Genomic DNA, 26471 nt, shown 5'->3' on the forward strand with positions numbered 1-26471 from the left:
AATGCTACAGGAGCATGAGGCACAGCTGCAGGAAAACGCGTTGTTGACTCAAACCCTGAATCAGAAAGAATCGTCTCTGCTCCATCGCTCCACCCCAGAGGCTGAACAGCAACTGCAGGCCTGGACGGAGGATTGTCTGCAACACTTCAGTGAGTCCCAGCGTCTGTTGCTCGTCCGTAAGGAGTGCCTGACTAAATTAAAGGCTTTCCTCGCAAAGCGTGAGGCAACGTCTAAGGCTTTGCGCCACCTTAACGAGGCGGTGGAGGGCAGGGGGAGCTGGGACCACTCTAAGGCCGAGGCTCTGCATCGTGGGATTGTGGAGGTCTCTAAAGATGTGGCCCGACTTGAGGCAGAGGCTGTTGGGTTGGACGGGATGCTGAGCAAGGCACACCTGCACCTGCTGGGTGCGGAATCGACCGGATCCAAAAACACCAGCGATCCTCAGGGCAGAACATCCTGCAGAGGACTGGCGGTGGGCCTCATGATGGCTCTGGAGGAGGTGCAGAGGGCTGTTGGATGGAGGCAAAGTGAAGCGGATGCTTTAGGGGCGCTGTGGTGCTCTTTCAGAGAGAGGAAAGAGGAAGTGATGAAGAGTTTGAAGAAGATAGAAGACGACGCAAGGCGAGAGGAGGCGAGAGAGTGCTCTGTACAGGCCTTTCAAAACAGGTACAGCTATTGAAAAGTCCAAATGAAACATTTGACAGACCGTCAGGTTGGATCAAACCATCATCAAAATGCCTGATTCGTTGTTTGAAAATAATGTAAATAGAAAAAGAGGGATGACATTTGCATAATTTCACATTGTAAAATACATCCTACAAGTCTTTAATGGGGAGATCTAAACGGTGGCAGACTCTATCTGCCGACTTCAGTAGCAGCTCTCCAGCCAGATGGACAAAGTCATTTCAATGTTGCGTCTTAAAACAATGAGATGTCTAATGCTGGGATCAGGTAATCCCCATTGTTTTCGCTCTGGATCGGTTTCTCCCAGGCTGCGTTTCTTCGTCCAGCTGGAGGACGAGTTGCAGTCTCTGGAGCACTCCCAGCGATGGTTAGAGGAGAAGGGGAACCAGCTGGTCCAGCGAGACAGCGAGTTGGCAGCTGACGCTCTCAGAGAGGTGGCGCTGGTGAAGGCAGCCTGGGAAAATCTGAATACGACAATAACAAATAGGTAATGGATGACTTCTTTATTTCGCTTTTGTCAAGCAGTGCTATCTAAATTTGTGCTCTCTGTTCTCTTCCAGTCAGGAGCAGAGCGGCGTTGTGGTCGACCTTCTCCGCTTGTTCCTCCATCTGAAGTCGAACATCGCCACTGTTGTGGAAAACGCTCAGGCTGTTGCCCACAATCTGCCCGACCACAACCATAACGCTCAGGACGCCAGAAGTGTTTTCACACAAGTTAGTTAAGTTTATTTTTTAGAGAAAGTGTCGGTAATGCATTATTATTTAATATTTGTAGCTATTAATTCAGATAATTAATTTTTTTTCAAGAAAGGACCGAGGATAACTATTAAATACTATTATTATTATAACTATTATTAGTGTTAAAGCTATGGTAATGTATGCATCTGGATTCATACATTACATCATACAGGCTGGTGCTTTCTGGATCCAACAGATGTTTGTATGCACAGTGGTCAGTGAGTACTGTGTCATCTCCTGAAGCATTTTGTAATGGATGCATGCCAGAAAGATAAGATAAGATAAGATAAGATAAGATATTCCTTTATTAATCCCGCAATGGGGAAATTTACATTGTTACAGCAGTATAAAAAGCAAAACCAATATGAAAAACTATATATACACAGTAAAATCAAGTGAATATAGAAATACTAAAAAACAGTATTATTCGAAATATAAATAAATAAACAATTTCCAGGTTTATTGCCTGTAGTAGAGAATGGTGAACTACTTAGAGCGGTGGGTATTGTACAGTCTGACGGAAAGTCAGAATTGCATTTAAAGGAGGCAAACCTGGCACTCCATAACCATAAATTGGGAAAGACTTTCCATTCTGACTTGTTTGGACACTGGAATATTTCAGTGGGAGATCTCAGATACACCCAGCTTGGGCCATAGTGGCATTCTCCTGGAGGAACTCTCCTATACCTTCTCATATTTTTTTCTCTTTCCTTCCTTTGGTTCTTTGCAACCAGATAAACTCATGTGGATCCAGAATTTTAAAAATGCGACTGCTGCATAGTTACAACTATGACAACAACATTTCACAAGAGTTGTTGACTTTATTTGTGCAAAAAGTATATATTTTAGGTTTTGCAATTGTCCTTTGGCATTTCATTAACCCTCAGTTGTGATGATATTGCCTAAAATTATGTATCTTTTATTATTTTTTTTTTAATGTCAAACCTTATTTCATAAGAGGATTGGTCTGGTTGCTGACTGACTTCATGAAATGCACTGGATCCAAATGGCTTTAACCCTCCAGTTTGAATCGTATCTCTCCCTCTAGTGGCAGCCTGCTATCAATATCTGTGCTCTGGTGTCTGTCCATGCAGCATGAAACTGTCCAAGCTGAACTGAGAGAAAAACAAGACGACATGGACCAGCTCATCTCTACGGTCGAGGACCTGCAGAGAGAATTGGAGCAGGTTCCCAACTCGGATATGTTTTCTGTCCTGAGTGAAACGGAGGCTCTCAGGGATCGGTGGCTGCTGGTGAGTCGTGTCTTAAAAACACAGGCTGTGCTGTGTCCCTTCTTCAGGAAAATAACTGCATCATAAAATCAGAAACTAATGGCTTATATATGTATATTTAATCGCAGATGTTTTAGAATAAGCAAATTAAAATCAGTCAGTTTTCCAGAAACAGTCAGATTACAATCTTGAATGGAAATACTACAATGAGCAAAAGAGTATGAATTGATTTTCAAAAAAGTGAATTATGTGATCTACAATCCAGTTCTGCCATGAACAGGGTCATTTTGGTATTTACCTCCAGGATTTATTTTTTATTTATACATTTTCTCCTTTGTTAGGACTTATTTATCTCCTCAACTGTCACAAATGAGACAGAACAACAAACATGTCTAGACAGGTTATCTTCCTTTTACGTCGCTCCCTCATGTCTCACTCCCACATCTGTCAAACTAATTATGCCTCATTTTTCCTCCACCTCCCCGAAAAGCCCACCATCCCTTGTTAAGGAGAGACGGAGGCGGCTAAAAAAAACAAAAGAGGGAGACCCTTCCTCTGCTGTTGATTGAGACGCGTTCTGCTCTGCACTCAAACTGCTCGTCTATTCATTTTTTTTAAATTATTATTATTATTCTTTCAGGTCTCAGAGAAAATCCAGACAAATACAGAAAGGCTCAGCTACTGCGTAAAACTCTGGGATGACTTGAAGGCCATGGAGAACGACATCAGCCGGTGGATGGCCGGGTCCATCGCCGATCTCACCGACAGTGTTGCCAGACTCGGCGACAAGGGTTCGGCAGAGGCCTGTCTTACCAACTTTCAGGTTAGAGCTTGCTGGATGGAGATGGCAGAGAGGAGGTATTCAGGGAGGTGACAGTGGGTTTAATTTCCTTTTCTCACACTTTGAACTCTAAAGGCTGAGGTGGAAAAGAGGGAGCAGATGTTGGATATCCTGCAGGAGAGAGTGGCAGAGCTGAAGGAGCGAGCCAAACTGCAGGAGACGCCAATACAAATGCAGGTGAATATTATGGGAACCTGTATTCAGTTTCATCTATATTAAGCAAAAAGCTACAAAGCTTAAATAGATCAAACCGTGTTGATGCTTTCTTTATTTCTGTTCATTTTTGGCTGTAAGACATAAAATCAACATTCCACACCATGGAGTTGCTATTAAGCATCTTTTACTCTTTACCCAGCATTATGTACTGGTTTAGTTAGTATAAACTTTATTTTTAATAAGCTGATTTTACGTAACCAGGTTCTGGAGTCGGATCTGAGGAAGAAAATGCTCCACGCGCAGGAGGCGTACAACCAGGCCAAACACACCCTGACCTACTTCGACTTCCAGAAGCAGCGACTTGATGACCTGATGTGCCAGATGACCGAGCGGCTGGAGGCCGTGGAGGGATCCTTGTCGGACCTCACCGAAGCTGGTTCCCTCGAAGACATTTGTACGGTGAAGGTACGGCTTTATCATTTTGTTCTGTTCGGTTTGGGGCATGTTTAAGCTTGAAACTGATCTTCCTAAACAATACGATCAATTGTTGAGTAAATAATGCAAGTAAGACATCTTTGACATTAACAAATAAAATGTTTACTAACATATCTGGAAGGAATTTGGTGTTAATTGTAGGATTAATGCTGCGGTTAAGGGTTAACATCCGCTCCAGCCTCAGGTGTTTTGGAGCCTCTAGCAGGTTTTCTTCTAGGATTTTCCTTTATTTAGCTTCATGCATCTTCCCATCAACTCTGACCAGCCTCTCTGTCCCCACTGGAGAAAAGCATTGCCCCCAGCATGGTGCTGCCACCACTATTTCAGGGGTGGTTTATTCAGAGTTAATTTTACATACTCCCCAAGAAGTTACAATTTGCTTTTCTCTACTCAGAGCACCAACTCTGTTCCCACATGTTCGCCGAGTCTCTTTAACAGAAGGTTTTTCATGACTTACTGTTGTCAAGCAAGCTGGAGCAGAAACAACCTCACCAACATGTAGGATATTTTTCAAACTGGCATGCATAAGAATAGCAGGCCGCAGCTCTCTTGTTGTTGTAATAAGCTAAATAGACTTGTATAATGTTTTTTCTTGAGTCATACTGACAACTCAAAGCAATTTAGTCTCATTTATCGAGCTGTACTTGCCTACATTCACACTGGGTTTAGGTGACTTGCCCACTTACTTTCCCACTGTTGCCCTAGGCGATATCAATACTGTTATTAACTTTAGTTTAAGCACCGATAATACTTTGGCTATTTGGCGAGTAACCCAACAAGAAAACCTGCTTCTTCTATCACTCCTGTTGTGATACCTTTTGCTCTCAAAATCCTTACGTCACTCAAATTGTGCTTCCTTTTGTGCTGAAGATGTCATTTCCAGAAATAAAGCATCACTTTGTGCGCCATAGAAACAGTAAATCAAATCAAGATGTAGATGATGCAACAGTCGTAACTCTTGATTTCTCACTGTTTTCCACTAAAGGACCTGCAGAGTGTTGTGCAGCGACAGAGGGCAGACATGGACTCGGCTAGAGACGCCCTGACGTCCCTGAGCAGAACGCATCCGTCTCATGAGCTTTCAGCCCTCTCCTCTGATCTCACCTCCATCGCCAAGCGAACAGAGGTTGTTGCCCAACGCTGTGCCAAAACCAGGGGCAGCCTGCAGGATGGATTACAGCTCCACTTCAATGGTAAGACATGGCGGGCGGGTTTAGGTTAGAAAGGGGCAATTTCTTTAGTCATATAAACATTGCGATTTGTCAATAAAAGGAGTAGTAAGCTAAACGTATTCCCAGAAGAAGAGAAATTAGACTCATAAGAGTGCTTAAAATCTCATAATCTGCCGATCGAACACGGCACAATTCCACAAAGCAGTGTAATTCGTTCGCGTTAGCTGTGCAACAGATTTGCGGTTGATTATCCTTCATTTTTCCCTAGAGGACACTCAATCCTCCCACAACAACCCACACACACCGTCCGTGCACATTATCAGGTACACTGATGCACTCTTTTCGCTTCGACACACACCTGTGCCTCGGAGAGCAATGTCGACTTCGTCACATCCGCTCTCGAGGGAGCCATTTCAGGCTTGTTGCCAAGGCAGCAAGTCTGCATGCCGTGGACACGCCCACACTCCCCATCTGCCTCAGCACATTACCTCTCCACTTCTCCTTTGACTTTTAAATCTTCTCTGGCCATTATTTGTTGTGCCCACTTCTGTAACTTCTCCGTACTTTGCTTTTGGGCTGCAGCTAGTCTGTTTTTTTTTTTCTTCTTCTTCTTCTTCTTCTCCTCAAAACAGAGCTTGTCCAAGACTTTAAGTTGTGGCTCACAGAACTGAAGTTGGAGCTGAAAGATTGTTTTAATCAATCAGGAGATGTCATCCTCCTTACAGCCAAGTTACAAAGACTGAAGGTACTTTTGATTTTTTATTTCTCTCTGTGCTCTGTGCTGTATTTCACTTAGTGGTATTAGAGTTCTGGGTGCCACTAAAACATAAACATGACTTCAGATTTTTACTTGCTAGAAACTTTCCTCCCAGTTCACAATAAAGCCCTACTTTGTGTTGTCATTATATAAAACAAGCCAAAGTTTGTGGTGACAAGAAAAAAAAAAAAAAAATCGAGGGACTGTTTCAGCAATTTGTCAGTGCCAGCGTAGCACGTTTCTCTCTCCTACCACAGATCTCAGTAGAGCAGATGTCGAAGGGTGAAGAGCGTCTCTCTCAGGTCCATAAAGAAGCCGAGAAACTTCAGCTCCACCTGAGCAAAGTCGGAGCGGCGCAGGTCAAAGAAAGTCTTTCCTCCTGTCAGAAGGAGTGGAAGGATTTCCAGGACGTCTGCTGTCAGAGCCAGCAAGACCTGCAAGAGAGCGTTTACGTTTTGAAAAAGTAAGCCGCAAAACCTCTGATGAAAAATTGATAGAAAATCTTTATTTAACGCATTTTTTTTCTCCTTCCCCTGCATTAGTTTTGATGATTGTGTGGAGAGTACACGAGAGTGGCTGAAGAAGATTGATCTCGGCCTTAAGAGCGAGCCTGTTGTTGTGACAGAGAGCCAGAGAGGAGCCTCAGATCCCGCAGACGAGCTGCAGAGAATAGAGAACTTAAATCAGGATCTGATAGCACAAAGGTTTGAAGAGGGGATGCCTGAGGCCATATGTTGTACATGCTGGAAGATCAGCTGTCAGAGGAATATTTTTCCTTTCTATCTTTTTATCTAGGGAGTCCATTGAGCGTGTCTGTCAGGAGGCCCAGGCTCTCTCTGAATCCGGCTGCGGTTCGGGCGGAGAGGTCAGAGTGACGGGCCAGCTCCAGATGGAGTACCAAGCCCTCCTGAAGGCAGCCAGGGAGAGACTGCAGGCCTGCCAAGAGAGCCAGGCCTTTGGAGACACCCTCCAGGGAGTTTGGGCCTGGCTGGAGGGGATCCAAGAGAGACTGGGAACTGTCGACAGCACGATCGGAACGAAAGAGCAGCTGGAGCAGAGACTGGAGACCGTGCAGGTGAGACACAGGGTGTCAGGAACGCTTCACTTAGTAAATGTTACAATAAATTTTGCTGCCAAGGATCCAGATTTCTTGAAGTCAGACACAAGAGGGGGCTGTTTGTTTTAGAAAAGCCTTTCCAGGTCCAGTTCTTTTGTCTATTTCCAGTTTTCAGAGACTCTCCTCTGTTTGCGCAGGACATCCTGCTTTTGAAGGGCGAAGGGGAGGTGAAGCTGAATATGGTGATGGGTAAGGCTGAGCTCGCCCTGCGTAGCTACGGCGCTGGTGGACAGGAAGTGGTCCGCTCTCAGCTGCAGGAAGTGGAGGATGCATGGGCGACGCTGCTGGTTACTGCTATGAGCTGCCACAGGTACCGCAATTTACTGCATGAACCTACACCGCCTTGCAAACCATACGCCACCATTTAACCTTTTAACCTTTTGTCATATTTCAGCCACAAACTTCAATGGATTTTATAGGATAAACTCACAAAGAGTAATGCAAAATAGTGAAGTGGAGGAATTTCCCCCTTTTACTTTTTACTACAGCCACATTTCATCCAATTAATAAGTTTACATGTTGAGCAAACATGAGACCAAATTTGAACCATGTGGCTGACATATCATGTAAAATCGCCCTGTGGTGAAACATGGTGCTGACAGCATCATGCTGTGGGGTTGCCTTTCTTCAGTAGAGACTGACACAGAGACCTTAAAAATGGTTGTCATTTCCCTTTAACTTCACAGTTGTTCTCTGCTTTGTGCCAAGAAAACAGAACCACAGAATAGTTTGATACAATAACTTTGCAAAGTATGAATGCCTTTGCAAGTCAAATGTCAATTCAGATTTGGAAAGATCTATGAGGAAAATTGCAACGTTTTTAAACTAAAGAGATGTTAATTTTTATCACTTTGTCACTTGCATTGTTGCTTTATCTATTTCTTCCCTTCTCAACTTTGCTTTTTATCATTTGCCATGAAAAGATTTGCCTTATGGCCATCTTAGAGACAATTCATCTGTCTGCCAGAAAGTCTTCACAGTGGGGAGCTTGTTGTTTTCATCATGATAGATTGTGTGTCATTCCTATTAATTACCATTAGGGTAAATACATAATGAGAAATATTCTTCTTGTTTTCTAAATCTGATTGATATGTCTTAGTTTGCCCTCTTCATGTGTGCACGCACCTAAGCAATGCGCGTGACCTGCTTTGTGTGTGTGTTTAATTGAGCAATTATAGTTCCTGTTAGGAAAAAAATTGATCTCATTAGTGGCTAAATGGGGGATGGCAAACAGCGGGTCACACGGGGGGGGGGCGAATGTTTGTGTTTTAAGAGGAAAGTGGGAACAGGAGGCGAGGGGTAGCAGGTGAACGAGAGGTGTCTGTGTGTGGATATTGGGTGTTTGTGCACGTGGGGGTGACAGATGGCAAGGAATATTACGGGTGTGTATCTTTGTCTGTGTGTGTTTGAACCCCTCCAATAAAAGAGGATCAAGACACTTGGCCAGTGGTACTGACAATTTAGAAATATAGACTTAAGATTTAAGGAGATTATCCACGATCTTGACTGCATCTTAAACTCTGGAGATCATTTTTTTTTTTTTTTTGATTGTTAAATGTAAATTGTGGTTTTGAGTGGTCTTTCTTTGCTTTCAAGTCGGGACGTGTCGGAGGTATAAAGTGGGGATATGCTCTTTTTCCAGTCGATTAGAGTGGACTGTGTCTCAGTGGGGGGGATACCTCGAAACTGCTGCTCAGCTGCAAAAATGGATGGAAGCTGTGAAGAGGGAGGTATGCGCCCCACTCCCACCGCAGCCTGGACCCAGAGAGAAGGCCTCCCAGCTGGAGAGACTCAGAGCCCTAACGGCTGACCTGGAAGACCACCAGATGGCGCTCTCCAGCCTGGAGGAAAAAGCCAGAGAACTGTTCAAAAAGACGGGCGACGCCAGCTTTAACCACGGCGCTCGCACTCAGCTACAGGTGCAGTTTGATCATCTCACGGCTTTGGTTGAGGTAAATGGCACCGCATTTAATTGCACTCATTGGTTTTGCGTAAAAGCATTTCGGGAAACTCTGACCTTCGTGTCGTAGGAGAGAGTCCGTCTGGCTCAGGCCGTGGTGTTGGAGCATCAGGACTACCTGGAGGCCGTTCGGGAGCTCACCGACTGGCTGATGTCTGCAGGGAAAGAGCTGCAGCATTGGTCTGATGCATCAGGAGACTCCGCCTCCATCGGGAAAACACTATCAGAAGTAAAGGTAATGAAAATAATCAAGTTGTTTCAGCATTTCTATTACTACTGTTATTTATTTATTTTTTTGTCAAATTACCAGAAAAAATGAATCAAAACGGTTGTCTTTCAGAAGAATCAATCGCTAATTTTCTACAGTTTCAACCAACAAATCAATGGGAAATAAAGTTTTTTTTCATCCAGCATGTCTGTTATTGTTATGCCAAAGTGTGGACTAATGAAGGGTTCAGTTGTATCGTCTAGTAGGTTGTTTATCTTAGAGAGGCTTTTACCAGCATTACTGGTTTTTAAGTTTAGTTTCAGGTCTTACTTGTTGATTTTAATTACTGTTTTAAGAACCATAACACAATGAGATTAGATGTATTTGCGAGCTTGAATTCAAAAGATAAATTCAAGGAAAATTGATCTTAAAATAAAGAAGTGCTGCAGCATCCTTGATAGGAGTATTAGTTTGAATCCAGAAAAAAATCAAGGAGCAAAAAAAAAAAAATTATTTAAATAGTTGACTCTTCGTCTGAAAAGGTAAGTACAGTAGATGCCAAGTGGGAGTTGTTTCTTGTAATTTGCACCCATTTCAAGGTGTTAAACTTGATGTCTTTTGGGAAAGCAGCTGAAATCTGAGTGAAAAATGAAAAATTAGTAGCAGATCCTCCTCTTTCACATGACACTCACTGCAAAAAACAAACACAACCTGACCAAGTTTTGAGATGAGCATAAACCCGTCAAATTATTGCGATATAAATTTCAGGAAGCAAAAAATGTTAAAGGTCCTAATGACTGAAGCTGATTACAGTCTCACTCTGAAGCAGAAGAATCCAGGGACAAAATAGAGAGCGATCTTCTGCTTATTTTCCACATCAGTGCCAAATATATCCAGGTTTTTTAGTTGGTTTTTTTTTGGGAGGCTGTAGGTTGCATCTCTGGTGCGAATTACTGATAATTATTGTGTAAGAATTAAAAGCAGCACTTATCTTCTTGTCTGTTAAATAATTCCCAGCTATCGTGGTGAGAAAATATGTAGGGAGATGTTGATTTGCATTTAGATTTTACACATGGGTCCTAATTATCACATTATAAATGTGTGTTTGCCGAGCTACCGACTAAAGCGATTTGGAGGAGACTGGATTTCTTGTACATGCAAAGTTAATACTGATAACTGTCTGTTCTCACCGATGAGATGCTCTTTTTTTAAACCGTATTTTTACTGCCTCGTCACCCTTCAGTGTTTACTTTTCACATAGAAGCAGATGGGGTTAGAGGAAAAAGTGGTTAAGATCCCAGAGATTACAAAAGACCCAACATCAGCACCGACGATGAGCAGGAGGAATCAAAGAGTCAGACGTGAAGATAAAAATAGACATAAGAGCGAAGCACTACAGCTTTAAACACAGACCACGCATCCTGAGAGTACAGTTTCCTTAGCCACAGTTTCCGTAGCAACTTTCCTTTCCCTCTCTCCAGGAGCGTGTGAAGTGTCGACTCCTGGAGGGCCGGGAGCGCCTCAGCCGGGTCCGACGCAGCGCAGCGGCCACGGCGGAGCACACGGCGGCGGGCGGCTGCGAGGCCATGGACCGGCAGCTGGGGGCGCTGTCGCATGCCCTGGAGCAGTGGGAGGGGGCCGCCCTGAGGGCCAGAGATGGCCTGGAGGGGGCCCTGGCCGCCGCCGAAGCTTCGGAAGAAGAGTACGACCATCTGACGGCCTGCCTGGAGGAGCGGCTGAAGGAGTTTGATGGCTGTCTGAGGGGGTGGAGCCAGGAGCTGGTTAAAGCTGAGGGACGGAGTAGCGGCGAGGAGGCGGTGGAGGGATGGAAGCTGGCTAAGGTAATATAAATTTAAATAGTCCTCACTGTAACATATGTCATTTGTCTCTAAACAATAGTTTATTTAGAAGAAAAAAACTCGCTGGAATGTGTAAATATTTGCGTGCAGCCAGAGAAAGTAATTAGCGTTCTCTAATAGAAAGCACATGTACACACAATCTGCAGAAATCCTCTGCATTCACTCACAAGTAATTATCCATTCTATTACTGAATCCTGAAAACAGATTAGTTTGTAAATCAGCTTTGCTGGGAGGGCATAATGACAGCAACAATCCCATCAGTTTCCCCAGGTCTCTGCTTCCATCTCTAAATGTTTTTGTTTTTTGCTGCCATTATTTTGCCACTATCTCTCCTCTCCAAACACTCTCTTATTGTTATTTTGTCTCCCCTCAATCTGAACTCATCCTGCTTGAAATAAAAGGAGCAGTTTTCCTTTTCGTTTTCGGTTGCCGAGATTACGCCTTGATCCTCCTGCTCCTCACCTCCCCTGCCGCTCTGTCGCCAACCTCAACGGGATGTTTACGTTTTGACAATTGCTCCTCATTGTCAGGGCCATGCCAGCACGCTCAACCTCCCAACTCCTCCCCAGGCTTCGTCGGCCGTGCCTTTCTCCGGTTTTCCTCAATTTGTGGGGCTGTCAAAGAACAGAGGAGGAGTTTTTTTGTCCCCCTCCTCCGCTCCTTTCTCCTCCTTCCAGCAGCTTGTTTCCTGTGTCCGGCCGTGTTTTCGTTGCGCGCTTGTTTTGCGTGCGTTTGAACCGACTCTGCGTCTGTTAGCGCTGACAGCTGAATTCCACCGGGAGAAAGCGAGAGGGAGGGAAAAAAACGTGCGAGAGGGAAGAAGTCGAATGAGTAGGAGGAGGGCGAGAGGAGGAGAGCGAAAGTAGTGGAGGCATATAGGAGGAGGGAGAGGAGGAGAAGAGAGCAACGAGTCCACGGGAGAAGGGAGGGAGGGAGGGCTGTTCAATACGTCAGAGAGGGAGAGAAATGACTGAGAGTCAGAGCTTGTACATATTTCATGGGAGAGGGTTTCATGACTCTGTTAGAGCAGAATGCGAGGGACGCTGAGGAGAGCGGGAGAACGTTATCCACCGCTCCTTCCTGTCACACTCCTCGAAGAACAAAAATGCCATTGAAGAAGCAACACTGTGAGTATGTGTCGGAGCGTCCGAGTGTGTGAATGCTAGAGGAGTGAAAAGAGCTGAGCCAGGGTGTGAATAGGAATGCACTGACTGAAGGGTGTCAGTTAGATCTGTCTCTCCTTAACTAGGCTTGCTTCTTCTTTCTGCTTGGCGTCGTTCAGGATATTCTGGAGGGCTTGCAGAGCGCCGAGCCGATGGCAGAGAAGTTGAAAAGCCAGCTGAACGACCTGGTGCGATACTCCAGGGACCTGGGCTCACAGTCGGACCGAGTCACGGCAGTCATCAAACAGCACAACAGGTGAGAGGAGGGTTTCCCGTGCTGGGCCGTAAAAGTGGAGGAATCCGTACGTGTATGTTTGTGTTGCTCCCAAGCATCAGGAAAATTCATCAGTAATAAGCTGATGGTCAAGCTAGCATCACAATTTAAATGTTTGTGATATCCCAGTTGCAAAGAACTGCTTGGACTCAATATTTAGCAGGTCTGATGCATTTAAACTTTTTTTGCCCGTCACATTTTTGGCCAGTTGTATGGACTTTAGCTGACCTCTATGAACACGTCTGGCATAGATCTTAGTGAGCAAGATTCTGAAGCTCAAGAAGGAGTTGTGGTGGAAACAACATAGAAAAGAAACAGAAAACAACAATATTGCTGTTTGCTGTTTTTGATGATTATATTTATCGTGGATTGATCAGTGTAAGTTTGTTTTTCAAACGTCATTGCATTTCCTTTTACCAACTGTGTTTTTGTTCTATGTGTTATTTCTTTCTTTATTTTCCTGATAAGGACTTCATGGAAAATACTGAAAATTAGAAGTGGGTCTCAACTGGATGATAGTTGGAAATTGAGTGGAAAAACCCTCCTAATGCCTTTTGAATATATTGTACAAACACAATTGCTTATTTGGGATGCTTTGGTAATAATATTCTACTTTTATTTTCTATTGGCTTTCTGCTTCCCACCAAGTTTCATGAAAATTAGCTTGTTTATTTTGACAAATTAACCAACTTTGCAAGTTGCATAGTAGCTTTTTATGTACATAGCTATCTTTGCTTTTAATTATCTGACCTCTTATGAGAATACACCAATTATGTGGCTATAAATCTCCAGTATTTTTTGTTGTTTGGAGGATGAGTTTTATAAACTAGGAGGGAAGCATTAAATGTTTTACGTACTTGACTCTCAACAGCATGGTCACTTGCCTACTTCTTGCTTAGCCATCTCTGTTCGCCGTCCTGTGCTTGGTCTCCATGGTAACTAACTGTTGTAACAGGTGGGCAGGTTTTGGTAGTTACTTTGACATCATAGCATCACGGTAAATGTCCCACAGCAGGACCACTAACTGGTGTTCAGGACAGAAGGATGGTAGCTATTAGCTCTCTCATATGGCCAGATTTATACAGACTTCTTATGGAGTCAGTCAAAAACAAAAGCGCAGCAATTTCTTACTGGTGGATATTCAGGCTGTATTTAAAACTGTAAATAATCCATCATGGTATCTCAGGGTAAAAAGGGCAAAAAGGAGTTTTGGTGCTACTTGCATGTTGTTTCATGCAAGTAACACATAAACTCTTGTGGTTCTCCTTTCCCAACCTCCATCTCTAAGCACACAGCATCCTGTGGATCCTCAATTAGCAAACGGGCCATCATATATCATTGAAGATTGTCTTAATTTCTATTGAGACTACTGTTCTAGCTTTCAGAGTAGGCTAGCTGTGCTACATTGCTAATGATAGCTTGCATTTAAACATCAATTGCAGATTAGTTTTAGCAGCGACACTATTTTCTGTTCTCTTTGTTAGCCCACAGCTAGCAGCACTGTCATTTGCAACCAATTTTATATATAAAAACATATGATTTCTTTGTTACTGGTTCCACATGTCCCACGTTAAAGAATTAACTGAATGCATGCTGGTTCTAGCGTAGCAGATGAACGTCGTCAGTAATAGTTTTCCTAAAAATGGTCCCTGTTTTTGCTGATATGACATTAATGTGTCCACAAGACGTGTCATCACTCATGCAAGATAAAAGAAGCAGCAGAGGCTCATTTCGCTAAGTGACATACTATCATCTTGTTCACCTTTGTTCAATTGTGTCGGTTTTGTGTGGGTATTTTTTGGGGAGAATAGAACAGGCCTGCTTTAGTTTAGTTACCATTCTCTAATTCCCTGCTTTGAAGCCACAAGTGAGCCTGTGTTTGCCGAGGCCTTTTTTTGTGAACACACCATGCAATGCCTTGTCAAAATACAACTGTGCATGCAAAGGAGGACGCATGTGCACAGCTCTTCATAAAAAACACACTGAAACTATCCATGACGAGAAAAAAAATCCACAGAAATGTGTATATGTTTTGTCATCCACAACAAAAAATAGAGTGAGGTCATCATGCTTTGAGCTATGAGTCTTTGATTGGCAAAGAAGCAGCTTTTCCTAATTACCTTTCTTGTCAACCTGACACTGACTTGGCCTGTGCACCTTTTTGCACCTGTCCTAAATTAAGCTCTGAAAAGAAGAGTGAACAGAGAAAGAGACGAGTCCTATGGGAAGGAGGAAGAGTAATCTACCCTCCTTTTCATAGAACGTGCCAGATTTTTGTCTGTCACAGCATAAATAAAATGCCTCTTTTAAACAAACCATCCCCACTGTACGAGCTTTTCAAGTCTCCATCACACTATTAAAACTCAAGGTTGTCTCTGTGACCATTTAGGTGTTTGGCTTTTGTTATTTTTTTTTATGTCTCCCTTTGGACACTTCTGTCTGGTTAAGCATCTGCCCACCTCTTCAGTTCGTTCCCTCCCTTTTAACCCACTCCAATCTGCAGAAATTCAGTGATTTCTTTTTCCTTGTTTTGTGGTCCTGCACATCATTGTTTGCAACCTGAGTTGAACAGCACACACTCACCATTCCTGTCAATGAATTAGGTTAAAAAAATAAAAATAAAAAAAGGCAGTGGTATTTTATCATGTTATTTATGGTTCTCTGTTTAACAATGGTACAGACTTGTGCAAAAAGTTTACTTGGATTTTGTTTGTTTTGTTTTGCTCACAGTACAGCAAGTTAGTCTAAAATTAATCACCTGGACAATAAACAATGGCTTTATCAGTTTTTTAGCCAATTTATTAGATTTTATAGGGGCAAAACCAAGAAAGGTGCTTTTAAATAAAGAAAATTCACAATCAAAACTTGCTTACTTATTTTTTTTTGTAGCCAGAGGCTTCCTATCTAACTAGAATTAAAATTGATTTTAAGATACTCACAACCAGTCCCCAAATGCAACTTACTAAATACAGGCACCAGTTTATTAGTTTCTTCTTTTGGTTTGTAAATTTCCTCGGAAAGTTTTCTCCACAAGAAGAATTAATTCTGACAAAGGGATTCAGGATCAAGTTTACAGCTTTAAATGTATGATATATGAATCTTGCTTTTATGTTTTACTTTGCAAAAAGTTGGACATGCGATGTGAAAATGAGAAATAGTAAAAATAACCGATATATTACAAAGCAAAAGGAGACTGTTAAAGTAATGTAGAGGAGATAAAATGACCTTGCTTTCAACCAAGTTATGGATAAAAAACAACATTTTACACCATTTCGTTGGTTCCGTCCTTTTATTTGCATGTTTGATCCACTTGATGTTGGTTTTTTTTCATTTGCATGTTTCTTATGCTCTGAAAATGTTTTGTAAAAAATAATCTTTAGACATGTTTCTACTTCCACTGGGCATTTGTGTACTTGTACAACCAGGAATCCACTTAACTGAAACAAACCCTTTATTCTCATTGCACTGTTGAACATCCGTGTTGCATTTAATTAGTGCAGAAGCATATGCTATGTGAAGGATGTAACGCTCCAGCACACCATCCTAACACATTTGATCAGTGTTTGTAATCAGGTGACTCAGTTGCTCACTGAATTTTTTTGGGACATTATGGGGAAAACTGTGAAATGATTACAGCAACTCTGATTATTCTACCAAAAATATTGCAGCAAACTCCCCAATATCTGCAGGTGTTCTGTCTCTACTCAAGTGCATCTTTGACGATGTCAAGGCAAAAATAAACTTTTCAGTCCTTAAACAGTGGAACATTGAGGATTTTCAATATACACAAAAGGTAGAGTGCCTCAAAATGGACACTCATTGACATTTCGGCCATTGTAATTCATTTTGTCTTGGAGAACATCGTGATAGCAGCTTTATGTTTAAAAACTCACTAGCATAGAAAGGATTGCTGGAATAGAACGAGTGTCGGATATTAAAGCAACAATTGTTTCACTTGCAAAACATTTTTGTCATTTGTTTTGAAAATAAAGCTTAGTCTATTCAAAGGTATTGGTATTCAATGCTGTTCTTTTTTCTAAGCAGTTTATTCCCCGTTTCTCAATTAGATTTTATTGCTTAAAACAAAAAGCTGTCTTGCGTAAATTCTCAAAATGTTTAGATTTAACACATCTTGACGACTCGGTATTACAGGCGTTAAGGCAACATAATGAAGCCCTTCTATTCGACACAAGTTTTAAAATGGCTTATTTATTTACAAGACAGCTTTCTATGCATAGCATTTAAAGTGTGATTACTGTGTTGTGGATTTTTTGTGTGTTTTTTTTTTTGTTTTTTTTGTCAGTATTGGTGCGGTAAGAAATGAACAATAGACTAAAAAAAAAACCCCTCAGGCTGTTATAAGTTCTTCTTTCTCACCTCTCAGCGTATCCTCCTCCATCTCACACGTTTTCTTACAGAAGCAGGCTGTCATGCCTCGTTCTCCCCATCATGTCACCCCTGTGAACTCTTGCCCCTGTCATATGTTGCCTCTCACCCCCCCCTCCCATGCGGTGCCCCTTTTCCACCATCCCCCATGCAGTATTCCCCTCTTTGCCCCAGCGCTCATTCATTCCACTTCACCCACTTTGCCATTTTCTCCACCTGGATGTTTCTAACAACCGATCACATGCTTGCCTTGTATATAGTTAGAATAATCTGAGTTTAGCTTTCTTCTCTTTTTTTTTTTTCTTTTTGTTTGTTTCCCATGGAGATTGCAACCTACGAGCAACAGATTAAGGATCATTTTTCTCTTCCTCTCAGTCTCAGCCTCCGTGCGTCCAGGGAGTGTCAAAATAAGGAGCGCCTGCTGGAGCAGAGGTTCCGTGCAGCACTGAGAGATTTCCAACAGTGGCTGGTCAATGCCAAAATCAGTACCGCCAAATGCTTTGATGTGCCGCAGACCGTCACAGAGGTCTCCACTGCTCTGCAGAGAATCCAAGTAAGCAAATCAGGAAAAACTGCAGTATTTTCTTGAGAATATCTGTATGTACTCATATTATAGTATATCTACTCTATTTCCACTAACTCTTGCGTACAAAATGCAAATGTACCACTTTGTTAAAATTATTTACTTATCGTTTTTTTGTTTTTTTTCTTGTCTGCATTTTGTGAAAGTAATAAGTTTGACATGGAGAATCCAAAAATAAAAGCAATTAATCACAGTCAGAACAGGAGGAGACTGTTGCTACTTATTTGAAATGAATTATGCATATTTGATCATTTAAATATTCAACAACCTGTTTAATGCTGGCAGACTGCAGGACAGAGATTACTCTGATTCACAGCGTTGCATCTTAAAGCTAAAAGAGAACATTACCATCTGGTATTATTGCAGTGAACTAGCAATCGGCATGAGTGACGCAATGATGCTTCCACTTAATATCTATTGATATAGAACTTAACCAAACATTGTAGTATTCGGCTGCATTCAATTAAAAAGCTGCTCGTGTTTTTCTCCAGTCTTCAGAGAAGATCAGAAACTTTGACAACCCAGTAAATGCATCGCTGCCAGACATGAACTAGTGCTGTGTTTTATTCTCTCTCTCTCTCACAGAGTGGCTGCTTTAACATCTACAAAGAGAAGAATAATGATGTAATAAATGTGTAATCAATCCACTTTCAATAGGACTTCCCTCACGGGATGACTGTTTGAATATCTTAACTTTAGACTGGCCTTTTGCGGGTTTATTGAACTCGTTGGAAGTGCCTGCATTAGCTGCAAATAGTTAGAAATGGTCTAAAAAGAGAGGAAGGAAAGCTTCACGGCAGGTCTCTTTGCCATTGTAATTTTATTTGTTGTCTTTGTGTGAGATTTTGGAAGCCTCCATGGTTCTGGCTCAGACTCAGGTGCTTATCAGGCAAGGTGGTCACCTCCACATCTCTGCAACCTGACAGTTAATTACCGCTCGGTCCGCTAACCACAAAAGCATCAAACGAGTGAGGTTTCCATTTCTGCTCAGCTCTTGTTTGAAGACAGTAAGGACTCGGTATTACCCCTTTGAGATGTTTTGTTTTTGTTCAGCGACTGGTTGTGATTCAGGAGTTATTTAATTAGCAGGCACATTGCCTCAGACTGCCAACACGGCAAAAGGGCGCCTTTAAAATATTATTTTCGGCCTTCTGAATATCTAAAGAAGCACTTTAGAGGGTTTTCGTGCAGCTTTAAGGAAGAATATGGAGGATAGAGGAATACTGAATCAATCATGTTTTATTTATTATTGACTTGGTGAGGAATGTGGAACAATGTTTCCACATGGCTGACCTCCAGGAGGGTCGGCGTGGGAGGGGCGAGGGCATCCACTGTGTCATGCTTAATTGGTGTTGTACAGTTACACTAGCTGGCAGAGAATGGCGCTAAGTGTGGAAGACGGTAAATGAATGTTGAGCAGGCAGACAAAACAAAGAAAAGGAGCGATAAAGAGATGAAGACTTTCCGAGCCTGTGTTTGAAGAGGCCAGAGCCGTAGTCTCTGTAAGCGATGTGCTGACTGCACAGATGGTGGAGTGGTCCCCGCTGCGCTACTGTCATCAGCTCGACTACGAGGGAGGGGTGTGTGCGGAGGCTGCGTGTGTGCCTTTGTATACGTGCACATCGTCCGTGGGTAGCTGTGTAAGAAACCAACATGTTTCAGGTTCACTGACTTTCCTTGTCTCCGATAGCATCCCTGTGCCGACGTAAGGGGAATTAGTAATGTCTTAAATATCGGAAAACATTTACCTACAATAAGTTATCATTGTCCTCTTTGTTCACTTCCACGCCCTCATTCTTTTGTGTAAACGGTGACAGCGCCTTTGTCTTTGTTTGCGCATCCCTTCAGGAGTTCTTGAGTGACAGGGAGAACGGCCAGGCCAGACTGAGTACAGTAGGAGCCAGCGGGGAGCTCCTGATGGCCGTCGTGTCCAAAGATAGAGTGGAGGGGATCAAGGCCAAGGTGGTTAACGCCCGGGAAGACTGGAAGAGTCTGATGAACAACCTGCAAATGAGGGAAGATGCTCTCAAGGTTGGTTTCATTTGGATGCCGTTTGCTTAGCTAAAGACTTCAATAAAAGAAAATGCCTCGCTCCACTGAAGTGAGTCCAGATCATCAGTGACCATTTACCAAGCTTCAGAAGATGTACTAACTCAAAGTTTTGTGAAATAACAATTTTTTTTTTTTTTTTTTTACAAATTAGCGCATAATTGTGAAGTGTTTTCAAGATTATTTACAATAAAAATTTGAAAATTGTTGTGTTCAACCTGCTTGGCCAACCTTTCACTGCTAATACAGCTACTTGTGTGTTGGGTTTTTTTTCTCTACCAGCTTTTCACATTTAAGGACGCTTTTTTTCCCCCCCTTCTCACCAAAGTAAGTCAGATTAAACAACAATGTTGAAGTTGTGCCACAGACTCTCTATTGGATTTAGCTGTGGACTTTGTCTAGGACATTCCAGCTCATGAATGTAATTTAATCTCTGCAGCTCCTCCAGAATTGCACTGGTTCTCCTGGCTACCTTTTGAAATAAATGTTGTCTTTGTACTGACTGTCAGTTTAGCTGGTCATACCTTACTTGGTTTGCATTTGTGCAAAAACCTTTTTCATTTTCAGATTTAACAGTGCTCTGATAAATGCTCAAATCTTGGGGTTTGCTTTATGTCTTGTTTTATGTCCCCATGCCGTTATCCCTGACCTGCCTGCTGTGTTTCTTGGTCTTCCTGATGCTGTTTGTTTACAAATGTTCTCTAACAAACCTCTATATGCAAATTCGGGGACTTCTAATGGAAAGGTGTTAGACCGAAAGCGGCCGAATGCAAATGCACGCCGCACGTTTTAGTTTTACTTGCTGATGATTCTGAAACCAAATGAGGAGAAGCAGCATTCAGTTTCTATTCACCACAGATTTGGAACAAACTTCCAGAAAACTGTAAAACAGCTGAAACACTGAGTGCCTTTAAATCTCAACTTAAACCTGTTTAGAGTTGCTTATGGCTAAATTAGGGTTAGAGTGTGGGTTTTGATGTTTTTGATGTTTTTAATGTTTTTATCTTTAGTTTTTATCTATTATTAATTTCTTTTTATTTCTCTTTCTTACTGTTTACGTTTTAATGATGTAAAGCCCCCCGGAAAACGTCCCAGCTAAACTACGTTTTACTAAAGCCCTACACGGTTTAGAGTCCCAGTTGAAGGCATTTCAACTAAAAACCTAGAGGTTGGAGTCCTTGTCAAACGGTGTTTTTGACTAAAGTCCCAGAGGGTTAGAGTCCCAGTTAAACGACGTTTAACTGAAGTCCTAAAAGGGGTGCGGGTTTTAATGTTTTTATCTTTTTTAATCTCTTTCTCTTTCTCACTGTTTATTCATTGTCACATGCTGTTTTTATTTTAGTTATGTAAAGCACTTTGAAATGCCTTGCTGCTGAAATGTGCTATACAAATAAAATTTGATTGATTGAAAATATGTATCTCATTTCTGCTACTTCACGATCACGCACCACTGTGCGTGATTGTGAAGTGCTAGAAAATTGTTGCAATTTTCTAGCACAGAAAATTGCAACAAGATGCAGAATAATTAATATGTTTAGTGTTGCGAGTCAAGCCTGTGTTTTTGTGTTACATTTCCAGAACCTTCAGTCCCAGATGACGGAGTTCGAAGCCAGTGCTGAGCCTGTGCAGGACTGGCTCAACAGCACAGAGTCCCGAGTCCAGGAGAGCAGCGCCCGACTGCATGACCTTCCAACCAAGAAACACGAACTCAGCAAACTGCAGGTATTTCGTAGCCAAAAGTCATTTTTGACACGCTCCCTTGAATAATGTTTGTTCAGGTGTTACCGCTTTCAGAAAACTGCATTAACGCTATAATTGTTCTTGGATATTCATGAGGCCATATGTTAGTTTTGCATCATTTCATGGTCACTCCTGGAACAATTAATTTTGTATATCTTGAGGGCATTTTTAATTCAACTGCGTTACGCAGAGAGGGAGCTATTTATATTTCTCTTTCATGCCGCTATCACCTGTATTTTCTCATTTCCTGTTTTCATTTAAGCAAACCCTGTCATTACAACACAAAGTGAATATTAAGTAGGATAATAAATGGTTACCTCTCCATTAGATATGAATCCCTAAAGTACCAATTTGAAATCCTTGGGGAGCAGAAAAGGACCTAATTACATTTGTTGAGCACCAGTGGATCAAAATAGAGCCGCATCTTGACACAGTAGTCAGAGGAGAAGTCCAGAAATCTAATTAATTCTCCTTTCTGTCAGAGCTGAAGTGCTGCGTGGCTAAAAGGCCTTTTTTCTAGGAGTGATAACAGTGTCTGGCAGACACAGGAGCAGAAAAGAGGCACGGAGCATCAAAGAGATAAACCTGACAACATAGGAAAAAATGTATCAAGCCCATCTCAAAGCTCTGTGCTTATCATTGTGGCTATTTTTGTATTTGTTCTGCTGCCGCGGTAGCACTTCCCATCGTTGGCTTTTGTGTGTCCCCGCCAGTAATTACATTTCTGCCCCCCTCGCAGCACCTGAAGTACAATACAATACAATACTAGCAGGCTTCGGTGTTTGTACCTGTGTTGGCAAAATCCTCTTTATCCTGTCTCTTCCGTACCTCCCACCTTCGTATTATTTCCCTGCTCTGCACTGCGGTGTCCAAGTGAATAACAGCGTTTCTATTTAAAAGTGAACATCTGGAGGAAAATATGCTGATTTTTGGATTTTGACGTTCTGTGAGGTCTTGTTTTTCTTTTCCCTCTACCCTGCATCCCTGCTCTGCGCCTCATGTTTCTGTCGTAAAAACATCTGTCATTTTCTGTGTTAATATCGCTCACAATCGACTATCCTTTCTCGTCTGTCACGTTTAAACCTGCACTCCTAACATCACGTTGCTCCATCTCTCTTTTACCCCCACCCTCCACTTGCTCTGTAAAGTCTGTGCTGGAGGAGATGGCCAGTCGAGAGGTAGAGCTCAGCAAGTTGAGGGACAAAGCTCATCATCTCTGGGAGGGACAAGCAGCTGGCAAGGGCTTCGTCCACAGAGTATCTCAGCTGTCAGCGCAGTACCTTTCCCTCAGCAACCTAACCAAGGTAACACTGCTTCTACTCTGCAGCTTTCTGACTCAAACCCACCAGCATGCCCTGCATCATTCATGCTCTGCCAGTAGCAACTGTACAGCTGTCGGTCAAGTCATGCTTTTCTGTGTGTTTGCTGTTGAATCATGGATTATTCTTTAGCTATGCAGGAGCAATGTGTGATTTTTCTCAGTGCGTGAGAAAACTTTAGAGACACACCAATAAAAAAAAAAATAAAAAAAATGTTGGTTGAGTTCCTACCAGCTCTTTTTGTAAACCTTTGGCCTGCTAATACCAGTTCTGATTGATTCTGGTTTCTCTTTTAGAATCTGAAATATAAGAACATTTAAGAACAAAATTAATGTTTTTTCCCTTGTCTTACTGCCTTGGGTGGCCATTGAATATTTTAGGAGGTAGGGTGATGTCATACTGTATGTAAAAGAGAAAAAATAGTGTTTTATTGTTACTTTCAAAGGGGAAATAATTGGACTCTATCTTATATGACAGATTAGTTCAGGTAATATGGGTGTTTTAGTTTGTTGTCACTTTCCTTTTTTTGACATTTACAAAATGCTCAAAAAGGTAAGACGCATAAAGTTTGCTATATCCTGTTTAGCCTTTCTGTTATCTGCTGAAAGTCTTGCTCATTTTCTCACTGCCTGATGAAATCACTTTTCTCAACATTGTCGCGTCTTACACCTCTGTGCTTCCGCTGACTTTATTTTTAAACAAATATCCATTAACATTTTTTAACCACAAAGTCTCTTGGAAGACGAGGAGACTTGAGGTTTTATTGTGACGCCATGTCCTTTTTAAATCATGAAGTTGTGCTGTGATTTCTCTTTTACAGTGACACTTGATTAACCTTATTAATCACTGATGTCATCTTCAACCGATTACAGACATTTCATTAAAGTGACATGACATTTTGATAAATGTACAACTTTTGTGATTTTCTGCCGCACAACGCTAATTAATTTTGATAGGATTTTCCTACTAGCATTTTATAAAAACCCACTAAATGTTGTGAAAAGCTGCCCAAACCTTTTATTTTCCCAACCCGTTGTGTTGAAAAGTAGCCCGTTTGAGTGGAAACCCATCCAATCTAAAAGCACTGAGAACAACTTGGCAATACGATGTGTTTACTGACTGAAACAGTGTTGGAGTTTTGAGTCATCTGAACCAAAGGGTTCAAAGTCAACCATTTTCAGTCCACATTCAATTCCTTGGTGCATTTCTATAAAAAATGGTATCTAAAGAAATTTACCTGAGCACATGAATCCGTCTCACCTCTTAAAGGCCCTTGAGGCTGAAGCCTCATTAGCATAAAAAGGCCAGTGCTTTGTAGTTCACCGGTTCACTGTAAAAATGCTAGAGCTGAAATGTGCTTCTGCTTTGAACCTGACCTTTTTGAAGCTTTCATTACGTCGGCCAGACTCTTGTGATTTATTTGATGTATTGTGCTGCAAGCATAACAGTGACCAAAAACCACTTACTCAACAACCATGAGAAAACCCCTGCCATGATGAATGGGTTTATTTACTTTACAGGCTTCGCTAGAGTAGCTACTATTTTTATATCTTCTTCCCTGTCAGACATTGGAAGAAGGAATTCAGGAAAATAATTATAGCTTTCAATGTGCCTATTCTTCAGTTTCTTGGATGTTTAAAACATGCAGCGTATCACTGTAAACTTTAGCGTTTGCTGCATGATGAGGGGGGATGAGCGAGTCTCTGGAGACATCTCTTAGCGTAAACAAGGCTCATTTCAAACAAACAGAACAAGATGGAGACTCTTGATTGTGCACAGACTGTAATTCTCTGATCTCGCAGAACCAATAAAGGGTTTTGAGCGTGTTTACGTTGTCGTACTCTCATATCTGCAGGATAAAGTCTCCAGGATTGAACGCATCGTTGGGGAGCATCAGCTCTTCTCTCAGGGGCTTAAAGAGCTTCAGGACTGGGTGTGCGAAGCACAAAGGGTCATAAGCACCTGCAAATCCACAACTACGGACAAGAGCGTTCTGGAGGACCGCATGTTACAGCTGGAAGTAAGATGAGACATGATGGATGCCTTTCTCCCAGTTCTGTAGCCGAATCTGTCTGGAGTCAGAAATAACATTGTATTTTTCATGTGTTACGTTCAAATATTGTACGCTTTGGCAAGTTATTTTGCCTGTTTCTGTTCTCCATCTCTAGGCCTTACTTGCTGCCCGTCAGGAGCGGGAAATCCAGCTGAAAATGCTCCTGACCCGGGGAGAGGCGGTCCAGAGGAACACTTCAGCTGAGGGAGTCCCAGTGATCCGCAAACAGATCCAAGACCTGAAGGACTCGTGGGACTCGTTGCTTTCTGCCTCAATTCAGTGTAAAAGGTGAGCAAAATCCAGTTCTTTCCATTCCTGTATGTCCTTATTCACACTTATTAGCTTGATCTGTGTCCACATTGCTGTGTTTAACTCTTACAGTCAGCTGGAAGGCTCTCTGTCGCAGTGGACCAGCTATCAGGAAGATGTGGAGCAGTTTGTGCAGTGGATGGATCGAGTGGAAGAAACTCTGAGCGGCTCGGACAGACAATACTCAGAGATGAGAGACAAAACTGCCAACCTGGGAAAAACAAAGGTATTTCATGCAAAGACTAGCCTCCCATAGTTTCTTACACGATTTTATGCATTTAAATATATGCTCAAATCTTTTGAATGATTGCCTCACCTGTGTGTATTTATATTTTAGCTTCTCTACGAGGAGGTTTTGAGTCATAGCAGTCCTCTGGAGACCATCGCCACAAAAGGCTCCAACATGACAGAACATTACACAACTCAGCAGGAGGTTCAACAGCTGCAGAGTAGATACAATGCACTGAAAGAAAAAGCTAAGGTACCTACTGCCAACATCACATTAGATTTCTCCTCTAAAAATATTTGAATCGGTGTTCATTCCTGCTTTGTATAATCTTAAAATTTTTACCTGTTTTGTAATTCTCTTCCCACATATGTTTGACATTAGAGATTTAAAGCACGTGCAGAACATTGGAGTAGAAAAATCCGATCTTACATTGATGTGTCTAACATCTGTGACCTTGCAGAATGCTGTAAGTAAGGCGAAGGAGCTGGTTATGGTCCATCAGGAATATCAGCGAGGACTGCATGTGTTTGAAGACTGGCTGGAGCAGGAACAGGCATCTCTGGCTTTGCTGTCTCATCCAGAGGGAAACGTGGATACACTTGAAAAAACACTGCAGCAGCTTCAGGTCAGTAATTGTCTAAAAGTGGTGTATTGTGTGTTCAAGTCGAACATTAAGGGGGACTTGTAGTGCAAAATTCACATTTTGCTCATTTTTATGCTTCCATTTGAGTCTTTACTGCTTCTATAAACATCCCAAGTAGTTTTTAAAAAATACACCGAGATGTTTTTTGGCAATAGGTTAATGATTTTGGTGTCTGGACAATGAGCCCATTTGATGGTCACTGTTACCTAGCAACACCAGCCAATCCCAGCCCCATTACCTAGCAACCCAAGCTGAGCTCCAGCACATTTGGTTTGTTTGTTTTAACACTGTAAGCGCTGTACAATGGCTGCTGGAAATGACAAGAGTTTTGTTGTTGACTTATCATCCACAAACCCCTTACTGCATTTTTGCTGGTTGTGCAGGAGGCTCTACTTCTGCTTTTCAAAGATATACAGTTGTGACTGCCCAATGTGTTTGCAGTCAATTTTACACGTGAATTTAAATATATAGCTTATTTGTATTTAAAGTGACAGGTGGCCCTA

General features: G+C 42.1%; 1 protein-coding gene across 11 annotated transcripts in view; it reads left to right on the top strand.

Annotated features, from left to right (window-relative positions):
- The window catches only part of syne1a (spectrin repeat containing, nuclear envelope 1a), a 154950-nt gene that overhangs the window by 55767 nt on the left and 72712 nt on the right, over positions 1–26471 (top strand). For 10 of the 11 annotated variants that reach the window (XM_015031270.1, XM_015031279.1, XM_015031275.1 and 7 more), the window contains 26 exons: positions 11–666; positions 992–1171; positions 1245–1398; positions 2517–2675; positions 3295–3477; positions 3571–3672; positions 3913–4116; positions 5132–5339; positions 5951–6063; positions 6333–6538; positions 6618–6779; positions 6871–7150; positions 7330–7502; positions 8835–9144; positions 9223–9387; positions 10842–11201; positions 12503–12639; positions 17419–17596; positions 19475–19657; positions 21254–21397; positions 22564–22719; positions 24590–24754; positions 24903–25075; positions 25169–25322; positions 25434–25577; positions 25786–25950. In XM_015031270.1, coding sequence (XP_014886756.1) covers positions 11–666; positions 992–1171; positions 1245–1398; positions 2517–2675; positions 3295–3477; positions 3571–3672; positions 3913–4116; positions 5132–5339; positions 5951–6063; positions 6333–6538; positions 6618–6779; positions 6871–7150; positions 7330–7502; positions 8835–9144; positions 9223–9387; positions 10842–11201; positions 12503–12639; positions 17419–17596; positions 19475–19657; positions 21254–21397; positions 22564–22719; positions 24590–24754; positions 24903–25075; positions 25169–25322; positions 25434–25577; positions 25786–25950 — 5214 coding nt within the window. The remainder of the gene's footprint in view (positions 1–10; positions 667–991; positions 1172–1244; positions 1399–2516; positions 2676–3294; positions 3478–3570; positions 3673–3912; positions 4117–5131; positions 5340–5950; positions 6064–6332; positions 6539–6617; positions 6780–6870; positions 7151–7329; positions 7503–8834; positions 9145–9222; positions 9388–10841; positions 11202–12502; positions 12640–17418; positions 17597–19474; positions 19658–21253; positions 21398–22563; positions 22720–24589; positions 24755–24902; positions 25076–25168; positions 25323–25433; positions 25578–25785; positions 25951–26471) is intronic. The other variant, XM_015031278.1, reaches the window with a different exon arrangement.

The sequence above is a fragment of the Poecilia latipinna genome, unplaced genomic scaffold, assembly GCF_001443285.1.
Source record: "Poecilia latipinna isolate Pla-1442-1.1 unplaced genomic scaffold, P_latipinna-1.0 Scaffold201, whole genome shotgun sequence".
Classification (NCBI taxonomy): Eukaryota; Metazoa; Chordata; class Actinopteri; order Cyprinodontiformes; family Poeciliidae; genus Poecilia; species Poecilia latipinna.